The sequence below is a fragment of the Echeneis naucrates genome, chromosome 18 (assembly GCF_900963305.1).
Source record: "Echeneis naucrates chromosome 18, fEcheNa1.1, whole genome shotgun sequence".
NCBI classification, from domain to species: Eukaryota; Metazoa; Chordata; class Actinopteri; order Carangiformes; family Echeneidae; genus Echeneis; species Echeneis naucrates.
Window position 1 is genome coordinate 12,579,980 of NC_042528.1, and position 16,215 is coordinate 12,596,194.

A 16,215-nucleotide genomic window follows, 5' to 3' on the forward strand; every position below is an offset into this window, starting at 1 on the left:
AGAGACATGAAATCCTATTTATGTTGCACTGCCATCTCTCAATCCAAAGAATTGCAGAAGAAGCAGAATAATACAGCTGAAACATTTATTTTTTTTATTGGCATTTTATAAAAGTTACACATATAAACCACTAGTTTCTAAAACAGCTTGACAACTAGAGAGAAAACAGTAAAGAAAAGATTGTTTCTAGCAGACAAATCACTGTTTAAGGGTGATGTTTATATCTGTGTAGACAGACAGGTCTACACATCTCACACAGTGACACAAGGAGAGATTCTGAGGTGGGTGGACAACACAGTACATAGTTCATTGGACAGAGATGCAGAAGGCGAGGTAGGAAAGGACAATGTAAAATCTACTTTTCTCTACAAAGACAGTGGTTGCTATTTACAGCTCCGGGGGGCTTGGGGAGGGGGGGGTCAAACTGAGTCGGTCCTCTTGTATGCCACCATGCTGTTAACCTTGTGAATTGAGGTGGTGAAGGAACGTAAACGCACCTCTTCTGACTGGTTGATGATCTGAGGCCCTGACTCCTCCCACTTCTCAGGAACCACCAAATCTTTGTCTGTGTAGACCAGAAGGTCAAATGCACCTAAGGGCCAGAAAGTCACAAAGATTAGGGAGCAAATGAACAAAAATGGCTTTGTTTAAATGATCATAAATAGCAAATTCTCTGGCATTATTTCAAGTATGAGGGCTTTAAAATACTCCACATTTACAAATAAATCAAGCAATTTAAGTTGTTGAGCTGACTTTATTCTGAAGTAAACAGGGGCAACAGTAAATGGGATATTGCATGAGCCCAAATTTTTCAACAATATATCAACTTTGGTGGGTTACACTATGTAAGGTACCACATTTGGCTGATAGGAAAACAAAATTACTTTTTCCACAAATGATAATTTCAACAAATCAGGCTGTCCCATTGAAGTAGCAAAACACTAACACAGGAAGTAAATTACCTTGGCAGCAAATCAAAACTTAAAAGGATGACAGTGTGTAGTGAAGGTGGAGAGACTCCAACTATGGCAGCATTTCTCAGTGAGGTCTGCAAACCACCAGGGGGTGGAATTATGGACTGATGAAGTTCATTGTTATAGTTTTTCCCCAAACTGTCTGAGAGCCTGGTTGTTTTCATTATTAAATTAACTATCAATTCAAACACTGATTTAACTGTTCCTCAGTGTCATTGGACTTCATGTAACGTTCTCTTCTCTTCAGTTCTCTTCTCATGTAGCTTCTACAGTTTGTTTTATCATATACATCAGAAATTATCAGATGACATTAGAGAAAAAGTGGATGAAGCTAACAGTTAGCCTGCTTTGGGACTGAGCTAAAATTCTCCATTAATCAGCAGCATGCTAACCCAAACACTGACCACAGAAATTATCACTGGCTGGAAGAATCTAAATACAGTACGTGGTCTGGCATAAAGGATATATTTTGTTAATTGTCTGAAGCACAATGCCTTTGGTGGTAACAATGTGGACATTATATTTACTGTAATTCCAAATAAATGTGCAGTTCAGGTAGAAAACTGATTACTCACATGGCACCTCCAGCAGCGGCAGGAAAGTGACTGTGGCCGTGATCTGTCTGATGACAGAGCGAATCTCATCCTGAATTGTCTTAATGGACTTCTCTCTGGGAGCACTGGGACACACAGGAAAACTCAATTACTATACAATAGTCTATGCACTGCGCGCGCGCACGCGCGCACAAACACACACACACACACACACAGACAGACAATGATATAACTCAATGACAGAGAAACACGCAGTACTTGATGAACAGGATCAGTTCACTGGTTTGGCTCTAGACAAGAAAGTTATTGAAGTCGATAGACTTGTAAAGGCTGCAACAGTGGAGGAACTGACCTGCTCTCCTTGGCCGACTTGTCACATTCAATGTCAAACTGCCATCTCTCCAAAACCTCATTGGTTTCCAGACATGTGATCACCAGCACCAATTTTTGAACTGTGCACTCAAACAACCACTCTGCAAACAGAGAGCAGCATATGTCACTGTCCAGAACCTTGGCAGCGGATATTCTGGGTGGAATTTCATACAGTACCACCTTTCTTTCTTTCTATCCATCTATCTGTCTATTACACAGCTATCTCATGTATAGTAGTGGTCATAGTAAGTTAAATCCATTTTAGTGTATTACCCAAAGAAAGGCAATCTGACACCCTTTGGAATAAAGGATGAAAAAATTGTCAGCTATTAGAGCAGGTTCTTTCTATTGTCAAACTGATTCCTACTCAGTATTTCATTTTATTGGTGACACTGAACCAGTGGTATAACAGCCAGTTAGCCAAATATATTTTGGAGATGACAGAATTTACATCACCACCTCCAGACCTGGATGAGTTGAGTGTTTCAGTAGAACAGAACTTCATTTATATGAGTTATCACAGTCATACTGGCTGATTTGGCTAAACTCTCGCAGGAAATAAAACTGTCAAAAAGATAAAGCCAGCAGCTCACACTCTCATTTTTGTCCATTCTGAATTAAGTGGCCCATGTAGTGTGTAATAACATGCAAAGTCCTCCACTGATGGTTTTATCCCATTCTGCCCATCAAACCCAATGTCCATCCCGTCCTCATGGAGATATGCCTAAGTAAAGCAGATCAGATTGCTCTTTAGAAAACCCCCTTTGTGTCTGAGATGCTCTGTGATCTGTCAACTTTATTAAACATTGATCCGACGCCAGTAAAACCATGGACATACGCCAGATGAAATACAACAAACCTACACCAAAACTGAAAAAAGCACAAGTTTAAGTTGAAAATGAAGTCATGACATCTATCAGGGGTAAACAAGCAAAGGGAAAACCTAATTATATATTTTCCCCAGTTGGAACAGCCCTATTGGGGAGAAGAAATAAGCAAAGTGCTGAGTCTACCTTTGAGCTGTGACACCACATTGGTGAGGTAGTTCTTCAGTTTGGGGTCAGTGGTGAGCTGCAGGCTCATGTCATAGTGGGTGACTCTGGTGAAGGTCTCCGGAGGATAGATGCCTCGCTGGTACAAGATGCTGTTGATGCCAAATGCTGTGACGGAAACAAACATTCAGACGGCTCAAAAGGCAAAGTAATCACTCTTCAATTCAAAGAGAAGACACAGAAAACAACAATCAGATTGGGAAATTTTGGGGTGAAGAAAATTATACACCAAACAGAAATACACGCGTAAAACACCAACCTAGCTGGAGCTAAATATGCGTGAAGATGTTTGAAACAGTTTGAAACTGCTTTACAAACAGAAGCCCAAAGTTAAAGGCCAATGTGCCAAAAGCACGATAATCTTTCAGTGAGAATATAAAAATATTATTTAGTACAATAAAACAGTAGTTGTAATCGTCAGCTGTCCTCAGTCAGCGTATTGAAGCTACGGGCCCTGAAGTAGCACCGCATGTCTGCGTGTCCATACAGACCAAAAAGCCGCAAAATACAACTGAAAACTCACAGAAGAACTCGGCCACCAGCTCCGCACTTCCCTTCAGAGTGATTCCCTTCAATGTGCTGCTCATTTTCTTTCCCTTTTCGGGTTAAATGATCGACTGTGAGCTTTTGTTGTGTTCCACTTTCTCTCAGCCTCAGCTACCCGCCGTCTGGTTTGAAATTTGTCAAACTGCACCTACAGAGCATGCGCGGGAGATTTCGGCGCATGGTTGATGACGTATATGTCAGTGCGCTGATGGTTTCCTGACGGCAGAGGGCAGCGCAGAATCAGCAGAAATCCTTCAACCTGTGAACGAAAAGTATTGTATCACATTCAGGGGTTAAAGTGGGCCGGAACTTCAGATAAATTACAAAAATAAATAGATTCATCCATAACAACGATGCTGTTTAAAAAAAATGCTGTTGAGATAGTTGTCTTTGTGTGAGGAGTGGTGATGGCTGACATTAGGAGGTGACTCTGGGACGCCAGTGTTCACGGTCTAGCCTTCTGGAGGTGTTGTGGGCCTAACTAGACGAAACATCGGTGAAAGGAGGTTCCCACCTGATGACCCCATGCATGATAGCATGATAGCATGATAGCTATCACCGCTCACTGGCCTAGTTGGATATTATCTGTAGGGAACATAGAGCAGGGTGAAAGTTTGTTGCTAGGAAGGTGATGGTCCATTTTTTGTCGCACAAGTTTCTTGTGTTTTTTCTAAATCCTGGCCCTCATAAACACGCGTCTGTCTGCGTATCTTCAGCCTACTTCCCGACGTTGTTTTCAGTGCTGGTCCATTTGTGTGTTTGTTTTTTTGATTGATATCAAAAGATGAATATGAGATAAGAGTTTCAGAATTTCAGCTTTTATTTCATGGCATTTATGTTACATGTGTTAAAAAACTTAGGACATACAACCTTTTGTATCAGACCTCTCCATTCGGTGAGCAAAGGCAAAGGAAGAGTGCTACCACCATGACCTACATCATCAATGAGTATTAATGAGCCTGTTCCAGAAACAGCCATGCAAGCCCAAGCCATGACACTGCCTCCACCATGCCTCACAGATGAGCTTGAATACATTAAATCATAAGCAGATCCTGTTTTGTCTCCACACTTTCCAAAGTTTCCATCACTTTGGTAGAGATTAGTATTGGCCTCATAAAATGTTTAACACCATGGAATAAAAACTGAAATTCAGGACTTCTGTCTGGTATGCATCTTTTGATCTTAAACCGAAATGTGATATACATATATACACACTTTGGTGCAAGGTGTATATATAGCAAAATATATATATATATTATAGCAGGAAAGATCAGATCTAATATGTGATCTCCTGCTTAAAATACATTTTTATTTGAAAGCTTTCTCCTGCTAGTAGAATTTCTGTTTGCTGTTTGATTTGGTGTTTTTCCTGAATGGCAGGAGGTTGTTCATTTTTTTTCTTTTTCTTTTTCATTTTTCTTTTTCTTTTTCTTTTTATTTGTTTTGACTTAATAAATGATCATTTAGACCTGACTTTGTATAGCACTTTTTAATACATCTTTTAATTAAAATCACACTATCATTGCCTACATTTCCATTTTATTTCTGTGGATCTGCCTTCTAAAGGTTCACTCTTTCAGCAATTTATATTCCCCTTTAAATTTTCCATTTGATGTCAAACACATAGAAAACATTACAAAATGAATTGTGTTAATGGCAATTAATTTTTTTTTTACTGTCAAAATACAATCAGCTGACTCACATGACTCTTTTCAATTTCAGACATCGTAAGACCTCCTTCACCTGTAAATGTTTTATTGCTCACTGCTCTGCTTTCTGGAAACCCCATTGGTTTCCTGACAGCTGAAGGAAGAGGTGATTGTATAAACCTACAGCAGTGAACTCATCATATTTCACAGCCTGCCTCCCGCTCATTGACATATCTTTTTCCCTTGCCACAACCTTGCTGCCATTCATCATTAGCCTTTCCAAAAGCCCCTCAAACACTGACAAAAAGGAGGCTCTAAGGCCCGTCTCATGGGGATTAGGAACAGAAGTTAATTTTTCTTTGCCTCAGAAGCCCAGTGCAACAAGTCCACAATGAACCATCTATTTGCTAAAACCCAGTTACAATTTACAATGACTGTTTCAGCATCTGACTTCAATCTACCACAGTGGGAGGAAAGTTTTCTTGAACGAGATAAATTAGAAAAGATTAATAAATCAAAATTTCTGTAAAGCAGTGTCTTTTACCAAAATTTGTTTTTTATGTCTGCTTTGAGCTTGTACCTGGATTGTAACAAAACAACCAATATATTTACATATATTCAAACACCAATCTTATTAACTGACACAAAGTCATCAAAAACAAACCCTCAAACGGTGTTATCTGGTTTAATCAGGTTTTAACTTAAGCCCTGTATTTTCAAGAACTAGGTCAACACTCAACTGGTATGACTTTAAAAAAATCACTGCCATGGTCTATTTTAGACAAATCAGCAACTCATGTGACTTCGCTCATTTTCTGTGAGATGCCGTTAGTAATCTCAGCTTTTTGAAAAAACTTATTTGAAGAAGATCAGTCTGACAAGGACTGAGGGCTGGATCTGACCTGCTAAATGGGATTGTCATTTAAAAATTTGTATTGAAAGTTGTATTGAACACTTTAAACTACTGAATAAATCAATTGAGAATTAGATTAATTTTCCCATACACTTCAATACAATCTTCCAAAAGTCATAACATGGTCATTAGATAGAATTCAGGTTTAATTCTCTACAGCATTGGCATTGTTTTTCAGCCCTGGAACCAACATCCATTTAAAAAGAGTCTATAGTTTTATTCTGAAAGGACCACACTCATGTTTCATATCAGTGACTGTGGACGCTGGCATCAAGCCCTTTCAAGGGAGGCCTCTCTTTCTCACTGGCAAGTTTTTCAGGAACGAGCAGCTTGAATTGGTCATCTCTGACAGCTACCACTCTGCTATGAACAAAAACAAAAGGGGGACCCCAACATTCTTTGGCTGGCATGAGTACAACAGAAGCTGTCAGCATGTCTGGCTGCACAGCTGCTATTTGCACAAATTTGTCCAAAGTATTTTTTATTATGGGGAGCTACCAAAGATAGAAATTATTTAAGGAAAATATTAGCAATGATTTGAGATATAACGAGGTTCCAACCCAGAAAATGTAAAACTGCCAAATATTGTCCATCAAGTACAGACTGCTAATTTTTTATACTGTTGTTTCATGCCATTTATTGAAAGCAACATAAATTATATAACATACCGATCATAATCAAAAAGGCAGTGAGCATTCATAATACGACTTGGCTTCTTTTCTACACTACAGGCACATTGAAACAGGTGATGGCTCTCTTCCTTCACTTTCACTTTCTTCACTTGCTGACTTTATATTTGATAATTGAAATTGGAGGAGAAGTGACTTTTATAATATCTAATACCTCATCAAGTGATTAAAGTAAAAATATCACATATTGCATCATAAATGGGAAAATTAAAAGACGGTATCTTATATGTTTTGAATTTAAGTCTCTGATTAAATAGACGTGGGCCCACAGAGACTGGAGTCAGGAATTACATTTTTTATTGATTATTGAACAGGTTCTAATAATATCTGAATAGACTGGCTGTAATTGGAGTTGGTCTGGTTTGGTGAGTTTGCTGAGTAAAGCTTAGTGACTTGAGAAAGGTGGCTTGAAAATCAGGAGTGGGAGGAAAATTAATAATCATTGTTTACCACTTATTTGTTTCCAGGTCACTGTAACCAATCCCAGCTCACACTGGGAGATGGTGGGGTACACCTTACCAGTCCATCACAGGGACAAACAACCAAAAAATGCATGTCTTTGGCCAGTGAACATTCAAACTCTGCACAGAAAGGCCCCAAGCCGGGACCCTCTTGTTGTGGAGCAACAGCACTAACCACTACGCCACCATGCTGCCCTGAGACAGAAAACAACAGGGATAGAAAGTGGTACTGCAGAATCTTCAACAAGGTGAGGCATTCATATTCATACAATAACATTAAATAAGAGTAAAAATTGCATATTATTATCATCTAGCAACCTATAATGAACTTACAGACAGCTTAAGTGTTTGATTATGGTTCTGCTGTTTGAGAATATCCAAGGCTTTTATATTGCAAACATGGTCCAGTGATAACACTGTTTATTTTCCACCTCCAGCAATAAAAAAGCTGAAACTGCACTGCACTTTAAATGTGTAAATGTGTGTCAGACATTCCAGCCGTTTTATACACTGGCATTGGCCTATTGTGTTTATTTGGTTTAACCTGCACTATAAACAAAATCCATGCATAAGTTTGGGAATGTGTGTCCTTCTGCATTATTGTCCTTATCAACAGCACAGAATTAGAGTAAGCCTGGTGTCTATACATTGTAATGACATGTTTACGGCACATTTCCATCCCCTAGGTACTGTTTGTCCTGCTTAATGCTGACTGGCTGCAGTGATATGCGTGCAGTGTTCAGCCAGTTGGACCCATGCCTCATGCTCCTTGTCCCATATGTGACAACTGGAGCTGCATAAATGACTAGGTCATTCACACGCAAGCACACATACACATTCCTGCATTCTTGTATATACATCAAATGTGAACAAATTGTACACATACACACTGTATAAAGGAGTAGATATGACAGGTAAATGTTTTATATCCATCAAACCCTTTGTTGTTAAAATCTCATAGGTCCTTCGCTTAAAATCAAGTTCATGGACAAGTTCATCAGTTGAACCTATCTAAAGGTTTTACTCGTAAAATCCCTGCTTTTACTTGTCTCATAAAGACATAGAGTGCTTCGTTTTACAACAGAGTTTATATGACAACCCACTGTTCCATTAGAGACTATATAAACAAGTAGGCCCCAGCTAGGACAGATAGCCCTACAAAGTAAACAGGATCTAATTGATGGTGGAAGGGATGAGAGCGTATACAATAACTCAGTCATTGTCAGGCCACCTGCACTATCTGCATGCAATAACTGTTTTCCCATGTTCAAAGCTCCCAAATGACTGTTAGAGGCCAGAAATGTCTGCAAGCTATAACATTAACAAATAGACAAACACACAAGGGTGAGAGCATGTGATTGTGTGTGTAGTTATGCAGTCTTAAGCCTGACTTTGGTGTGATCTAAACACATCTTACTGAAGCCCTCTCTTCATGTTGCACCCAAAAGGAAATTATTCTGAGAAAAGATATTTGAAGACAAAGACAGGTTACACCTCTCTGCCTGGCCTACACCTAAATAAAATATTCATAATGCTCTATTCAGGTCTGATGTGATTATTGCCAATATTTCAAAATTTTGGGGTTTTTGAAACTATTTCATTAATGGCTTTATTTGGAGAAGCCATTCATTGCTGTTTTCATCCATTTAGATTTTATGCAGAAAGTCAGCTCGACTCATCTGTGCCCAACTGACTTAGAATTAAAGGTTGAAGAGGTAGAAAGAAAAAAGGGGTGAAAGGTGTCCAAAAGAATGTGTTCACAGCTCCTCCTGCAAATCGAAGGTACAGTGTTTACTGTATTTATATGTTGGACCCTGTTGCACCCATCGTCATCGTCTTTTTCTTATTAGTTGATTATGCAACAGGATAAAAGTATAATGCTGATGGTGTTATTGAATGTAAATATTTCTCTGTCAGAGTTAAGATTTAGCTCAGTTCGTATCACAGCTAGAGTTAAGTTAAGTTTACTACATTGCAAATGAAGGAACAGCCAAAAATACAGTATGTTGACCTGTTTCAAATTAAAGGGAGTGTGTAAAAGATGATCCATCCATCAGTGTTTATGGAGTTTAGTTTCAGACACAGATAGCAGGGTATTAATCAGCCAACAATGTCCTGAGATACTTCTTAATTTGGGCAGCAAACAATCCAGCACCTTCCTGAAGGTCTGATGAAACCAACAGAACCCCCTCATCTGCAAAAGCAAAGCGGATAATTTGGCGATGACACTTTTTCCCCCCAATTTTCCTTAATTTGCAGAAGATACATTTGATAAATATTTACTTCCAATTGGTATTTTTTTGTGGACCTTGTTTTTTGAAGAATTTTCCATGCATGGTTATACTTTTACATCTGCATGCTTCCTGAGGCAAACATAGCCGCTTTAATCATGCCATCCTTGGGCCTTTTGACGACCCTGACATACGGTAGGTTTCATGCCAAGCACATCTGTTGTGCTCTGAGACATGTGCTGAAAGAGGAAGAAGGAATGAATAGGCAAAAGCAAGATTGTGGGTCGGGGGTGACTTACGGAAGAAGCACAGCTTGGAACTTTGAATAGTGGAGTTTCTTAGCTTTTCTGGCACATCTGTCCTCCTTCCGCCCCCAAAGAGCTGACGCTATCAACAGGGCACACAAACACACACTCAGTAAAACACATTCAGCTGGCTTTGTTTAGACAGGCTGCCTGCATGTGGATTACTGGGTCTGCCATTGTACTGCCATTATTTAATAGCCACTTTGGGGCAACATGGAGTCATGTTTATGTGTCCAAGCCTTGGCCATAAGTGGCCCCATCAGCAAGCAATGAAATCATGCTTTGAAAAAAAATTCCTTTAATAGCATAATGTGTGCCAGTTGTTGGAAGTGGTTATCCAAAGCCTGTTATAGCCAAACCATTTATTCATAATAATTTTACAAAGTATGGAGCTTAAACAAAACACCAAGGTAAATAGAATTACATTGCTGTTATAGTGATTGTCATTAGTGATGACAGATAAAGTTAATTTGCTTGAAGTCTTCCCCTGGTTTTTACCACCCCATTGCTGAACATACTACAGTACATCTTGTTCCAATATCAAGCAACATTTTGGTATTAGATCCCCAAAGATGAACAGAATGGCTAACTCCTATAGACAATTAGGGGCCACTGATCTTCATCTATGAGTTGCCTACGCTATATCAGGTCCTATGTAGCATCACTAAACCATGCTGAGACACACTGTGAGTAGAATGTAAGTTGCATGTTTAGTGTTTATTTCATTTATTTCGATTGGATGCTTAATTTTCTGCCTGCACTTTAGCATACTACTTGTGCTCTGGTAAAATACAACATGATTTTTGAAACATACAGTAAGTTTGTGAAATTGCTGTACATGTGACAAAACTAAAATTTACTATCACTCTCTAATTTTGTCTATGTCCATCCTTTTCCGTTTCCAGGTCACTGGGGGTGCTGGAGCCAATCCCAGCTCGCTCTGGGCGAGGTGCGGGTCCACCCTGGAAAAGTTGCCAGTCCATCACAGAGACAGACAGAAAAAAAACAATGACTCACACTCACACTCAGACCTACGGACAATTTAGAGTCACCAATCAACCTAGACATGCATGTGTTTGGACACAGAAAGGCCCCAGGCTGGAGAATGGAACCTGTGACCTTCTTGGTGTGGGGTAACAGCGCTAACCTCTATGCCGCCATGCTGCCTTGTCCATGTACATCATAAACTATATATATTTCTTCATGTTATTGCAGCTGCAGATAATATGTCCGGTTGATTGCTCTTATCACTTATCACACCCATAAAGCCTTTGAGGTTAGTCATGAAAAGGTTTTGTTTGGAGACAAGCTTATATCTATGATACAAACACTGTCATGCAACAGCATCAGTTCTCATGTCCGCTTTCTCCTCTGCTCTTTCCCCTGTCCCTAGAACCGCTGGAACAGCCCATCAGAGAGCGCGACACAATATCTCCCATAACTATCGACCAATCTAGACACTATATTTCGCTAAATGCAGATGACTGCCTCCTGTTCATATCCAATATTAAGACATCACTACTGCAAGTTCTAAAACTCTTTAACCTGTTTAGAGAAATGGCAGGCTTTAAAATCTACTGGACTAAGTCTGCCCTTCCTCCATTAAATATGGCTGCGAAGAACACAAATTTTATTGTTAACATCCCTATCTGCACATCCTTTACATATCTTGGCATTAAGATCTACCCTACTCTTAGCAAAATAGTTCAGGAAAATTTTCTCGGTTTGAAAAAGAAACTTACAGATGATCTGAAAAGATGGAGTTCTCTTTATGTCTCTCTACAAGGCAGAGTCACGACTATCAAAATGATCCCCTTAGCACCACCGCCCACATTTATCATGGCAATGCACTCTCTCTAATCACACTTCACATGGGGAGGAAAGCGTGCATGAATCAAACTTACAACCTTAGAAAGAAGCAAACTCACTGTAGGGTTGGCTGTTCCTAATCTTAATTTTTATTACTATGCTTTTCAGATTAGGCCATTGCATGTCTGGAGGGACAGAGAATCTATTAGTCCCCTGGCAGGCCCTAGAGGTAGCACAGGTGAAGCCCCATCGACTGGAAGACCTACTGTACACAGACAGGGGGCATAGAAATATTAATTTGCGCTATGGGAGCATTATAACCAACTCTATAGCAGTGTGGCAAAATGTTGAGCTGATGATGGGCAAAACTAATTCATTTCATAAAGCATCTCTACTTTCGAATAATTATCAGTTTCAATCTGGCAGGCAACCATTTATATCTCCTCTTTGGTCAGGGGTGTTTCCACTTATGGTGATATTTTTAACAGTGACAGACTACTTAAGACTCAGATCTGCCATGAAACCATATGGGGTGCCCTGGGACAAACCTTTATCAGAACAATCTATGGAGAATTGGATTGGTCCTGGGCAGAGCGGTCGAGTGTGGGTGACGCGTATGTATAACTCTCCTTGATCAAGCTACTAATGCACCAGCAGTTGAAAAGGTGTGGGAAAAAGAGCTTCAAAGCACCAGTTTAGAGCCTGATTGGGAAGGCATATGGTCTAACCTAAACATTACTTCTTAAAATCTGGCACACCAACTCATACATTTTAAGAAGATCCATAGAGCATATGCCATTCCTATGAAATGCTTTAAAATTAAATGTATCGCTAACCCTAATTGTACTCACTGCCAAGCTCAGACTCAGTACAGCAATGCACATGTTTTGGAAATGTTCAGCAATCAATGACTTTTGGGTACAGGTTATGTTGTCACTGTCAGAGCTACTAGGATCTGCAATATTGCCTAGTTCCAGCCTTTGTCTACTCAATGATCACTCATCTCTATCTCTCAATTTGGGCCAACGTAGATTATTGTTTGCAGGCCTAACTGCAGCCAAAAAGGCTATATTATCACTGTGGTATAACCCCAACATATCCTTGATGCACACCTGGATGGCTTCCTATCAGAGCATAGCCTCTCTTGAGTGCACAACAGGAGGCCTCAATAGAGCCAGACCCGCTACTGTACAGCCTTAGGCAGACATAGCTGTATCCATAAGAGACTACCTCAAAAGAAGAACCACACCTCTCCCACACCTGTCCACACAATAACATAAGACCCTAGACGTTTAATAGTGTAAAGAAATTGACATGTATACATGTAACATGTATATGTAATAATGTCTTTTAATAATTCCTTTTCCCCTGGTGAATGTATTTTAAATTTTTCCTTTGTATATATTTTTCCTTTATAAGTGGTTATTTTTTATCGTTATTATTTTCTTTATCAGTCTGTACACCATCCTTATTTTCATTGTGAATGTGCTGCCGTACTGTTGTTGTTTGTGTTGTTAGTTTTGTGTGTCTTTTGAAAATAAAAAAATGTTGATCACAAAAAAATAATATATATATATTATACATAGATTATATATTAATATCCCGTGGATGCAATTAATGTGGATCTATGGATTTGTAAGTGCGACGGAGGACAGGATTTGTGTGTGTGGTTCCACACATCCTGCACATATGAGATTTTGCTCTGGTAGCTACTCTCACTCAGTAGTGCAGCTGAAAAATGAAGCCAACATGACGTCTGAAAACTTGCAGCTTTTATTAAGTAGGATTTATGTGCAGTCGGACACTGCCAAGATGGTGACAGCTGATCAGCCTAGTCTGAGCTCCACAACTGTGCTTCAGAAAACGATGGGTGACGTCACAGAGGCTAAGTCCCTCTTTATTTCTAGTCTGTTTTATATTATGGACAGGGTTATACCTTCGATCACATTTGATTGGATCATCTAACCCCTCTACCTCTTCTTTATGCTTGAGTTTTGCCTATTAATTCCTCTCTTGCTCTGCCAATAGTCAACAGATTGGGATGAGAGCTATAAAGTATCAGAGCGACAGTCCCCAGATTGACACTGCCTGGAGAGGCTTGATTCTCTCAGCTGTTGTTCAGTGCCCTCAACAATCCACAGTCGCACAGTCATAACCCTCTAATTCCCTGGAGTGAACACAAACACAGCGCAACACAACAAGGATTTGTGTGTCTCACAACCCCCGCCCGGTGACTATTACCTTTGGTAGCTCTGTTAAAGTAGAGAGTCGAGCTCCTCTCCAGAAGGCTGGCTTCAGAGCCAACGATTTGTGCATCGCAGGTTAGCTGAGGTTCCTTCTCCAGCAGAGAGGCAGGGTTAGGGCAGTCTCCTGGAGACAGACCTGGTGGTCTGGTGGGCTTGGCTGGGTTCCTGTGGGCATGAACATCAGGACACTCCCAGTGTTGCAGACTAAATAAAATATTAAGTAATAAACAAAATAACAATAAACATGCTGTTGGTATAAATGCAGTACAAGACAAACCTTAAAAAAACTTGTGTATCTATATATATTCATATATGTTTTCACTTATGTCAGCCTAATCACTTACCGAAAGCTCAACCACACGTCCATAGAGCCATCATAATCTGACCTATGTGGCACAGACACACACTAAGCTGTGTTATCATTGCGGTGTTTTGAATCCAGTGAGAGTGAGAGCAGCACAGCAGTGAAAAAGCTCTTTTTACACATTTCATGTATGGTGAAAGAAAGTCAGTGTGCTGAACAGAAACACTTCTCATTTATTTGTGTCTGAGCAACCTGGCTAACACACACACACATACACAGTGACCCACTGCAGTCCAAACCTATATCACACAACAGACCAGCATGCACCAGGTTGGCTAAAAATAGCTCAGCAGGGTCCACTGTGGGCTACCTTTGTGTAGCTTGATGTTATTAAAGAGAGAAGACCCTGGACCCTGACTGCCCATCAAAATTATACAAAATTATACACTAGAAGAGGCTACAGTATGAGATCTTGTCTGCTATGAGACTTTGTCTTTTAATTATTAACTAAATAATTAACTTTAATAACAAATTAACTGACTTTTCATTTATAAAAGAAATTGTGTTCTTTCTTCCTTTAAAAATTTCATTGTGTGGATTCACGTTGAAAACTGAGCTTAACTGTTATCTGCATGTCCACAATCAGCCTGTTATGTATTTCTGTCCTATGGACTCTCCAGGGTTGGAGCTGCAGCTGTAGGCCTTGTGGTCCTGCAACACAACAGAGTCTCTGTGCAGGTCGAAGTGGAGGAGGTGAAAATGGATGCTCCCCCAGGGAACCAGCTGCTGCTGTGTCATGGTTAGATTCACCAGGCTGATGAAGAACTAGAGGAGCTAGTGATACAGTTTTTGATGTGTGGTTATGATGGGTTTTAACGTTTAAACCAAGTCTGTGTGATAGTATTGCTTGATTGCACAAACTGCAACTCCAAACATAAAAGGATTCACATTCATGTAATTTAAAGAAGTCACATAAAAAATAATAATAAAAATATACACATATTCACGCTAGTTGGCAGAGATTGAAAATCTGCCATGAAATCAGTTTTGTAGTTGCTCTCAATCCCTTCAGATGCCTTGTACGACAGTGTTTATAAAAGTGGACAAAGACTCTCAGTCTAAAACCTGATTTCTAAAGAGTGGTCAGAATACATTGCAATCTATTGAAAAATGGTCCAACTTATCACTTGATTCATTAGCTCAGTAAGCATGTTCCTCATGGGTTTCAGTTTCCAGTTTCAAGGTTTCATGTTTTAAATGACCCAATCAGGATAGAGTACAGAGCAGGCCAGATCCACCCCCCACTCTTCCTCAGCTCCACTTTCATCCTCCAAATATGGTTTGTTTAAAAAAAAATAACAAGAAAAAAACAAACAAACAAAACCACTGTTGTAAACTATCCATTAAAGGGAAAGTATAAGTAGGGTATAAGAAGCCAGATAACCATGTTTGCACCATTTCACTACTTATTTGGCTAAATGCTTTGGACTATATTTATATATATTTTTCTGAACAAGCTCAATTCATTATGTCATTATAACAAGCTATGTTATGACAACACAAGCACAAACTTCAGCCCTGACTGATTTTATATTGGTTGGCTGCAAGCTTAGCTTAGTGCAGATTTATTGTTCTGCAACTGCAAAGTTAAGATATAAACAAAACAAACAAACAAACAAAAGGGGGAAAAAACTAAGCAAAATGTGGAGCCAGCCTCTAAAATGTTGCAACCTGCAATTTGTGGTTGACTGACTATATTTTCATCTGTAAATATTTTAGTTTGAAGTACATTAAGCAAAAATAGGCGGTGTTTTCTCACTAGAAACTAAGAGGGTCGTACAGCAATCTGGTGGTTGAAGTTTGACACAAAAAGGCATTTAAGGTAGAGGCACACAGCATATTCTCATGGGCTCTCACAGTAAACATGACCCAGCCTCTTTAGTTTCTTCCTCCCCCACTTTTTCCATCTGTAGCCTGATCCAGAACGTTCATGTGTATGCTCACTGGCAGATGGGAGACGTGGATGACCACTACGCAGAAGTTTAAGAATGAATTTATGTGTGTGTGTGTGTATTTGCGTGTGCATATGCAACAGTCTAAGTGACTGACA

At 39.6% G+C, this 16,215-nt stretch overlaps 1 protein-coding gene across 1 annotated transcript; it reads right to left on the reverse strand.

Moving 5' to 3' along the window:
• Positions 1 to 71: 71 nt before the first annotated feature.
• Positions 72 to 3,615, reverse strand: mad2l1 (MAD2 mitotic arrest deficient-like 1 (yeast)). Its single transcript, XM_029526660.1, has 5 exons — positions 3,476 to 3,615; positions 2,914 to 3,060; positions 1,881 to 2,001; positions 1,550 to 1,653; positions 72 to 592 (listed from the first exon to the last, which is right to left on the reverse strand). Exons 1-5 carry the CDS (start codon positions 3,537 to 3,539, stop codon positions 420 to 422), a joined length of 609 nt encoding a protein of 202 aa, XP_029382520.1. The 5' UTR covers positions 3,540 to 3,615; the 3' UTR covers positions 72 to 419.
• Between the last annotated feature and the right edge of the window lie 12,600 nt (positions 3,616 to 16,215).

Excerpts from the sequence above, each read along its gene's own strand:
- mad2l1 (XM_029526660.1), bottom strand. The coding sequence starts at position 3,539 with ATGAGCAGCACATTGAAGGGAATCACTCTGAAGGGAAGTGCGGAGCTG. Across the intron at positions 1,654-1,880 it reads AAGTCGGCCAAGGAGAGCAG|TGCTCCCAGAGAGAAGTCCA; the intron begins GTCAGTTCCTCC and ends TGTGTGTCCCAG. Across the intron at positions 593-1,549 it reads GCCGCTGCTGGAGGTGCCAT|GTGCATTTGACCTTCTGGTC; the intron begins GTGAGTAATCAG and ends TCTGGCCCTTAG.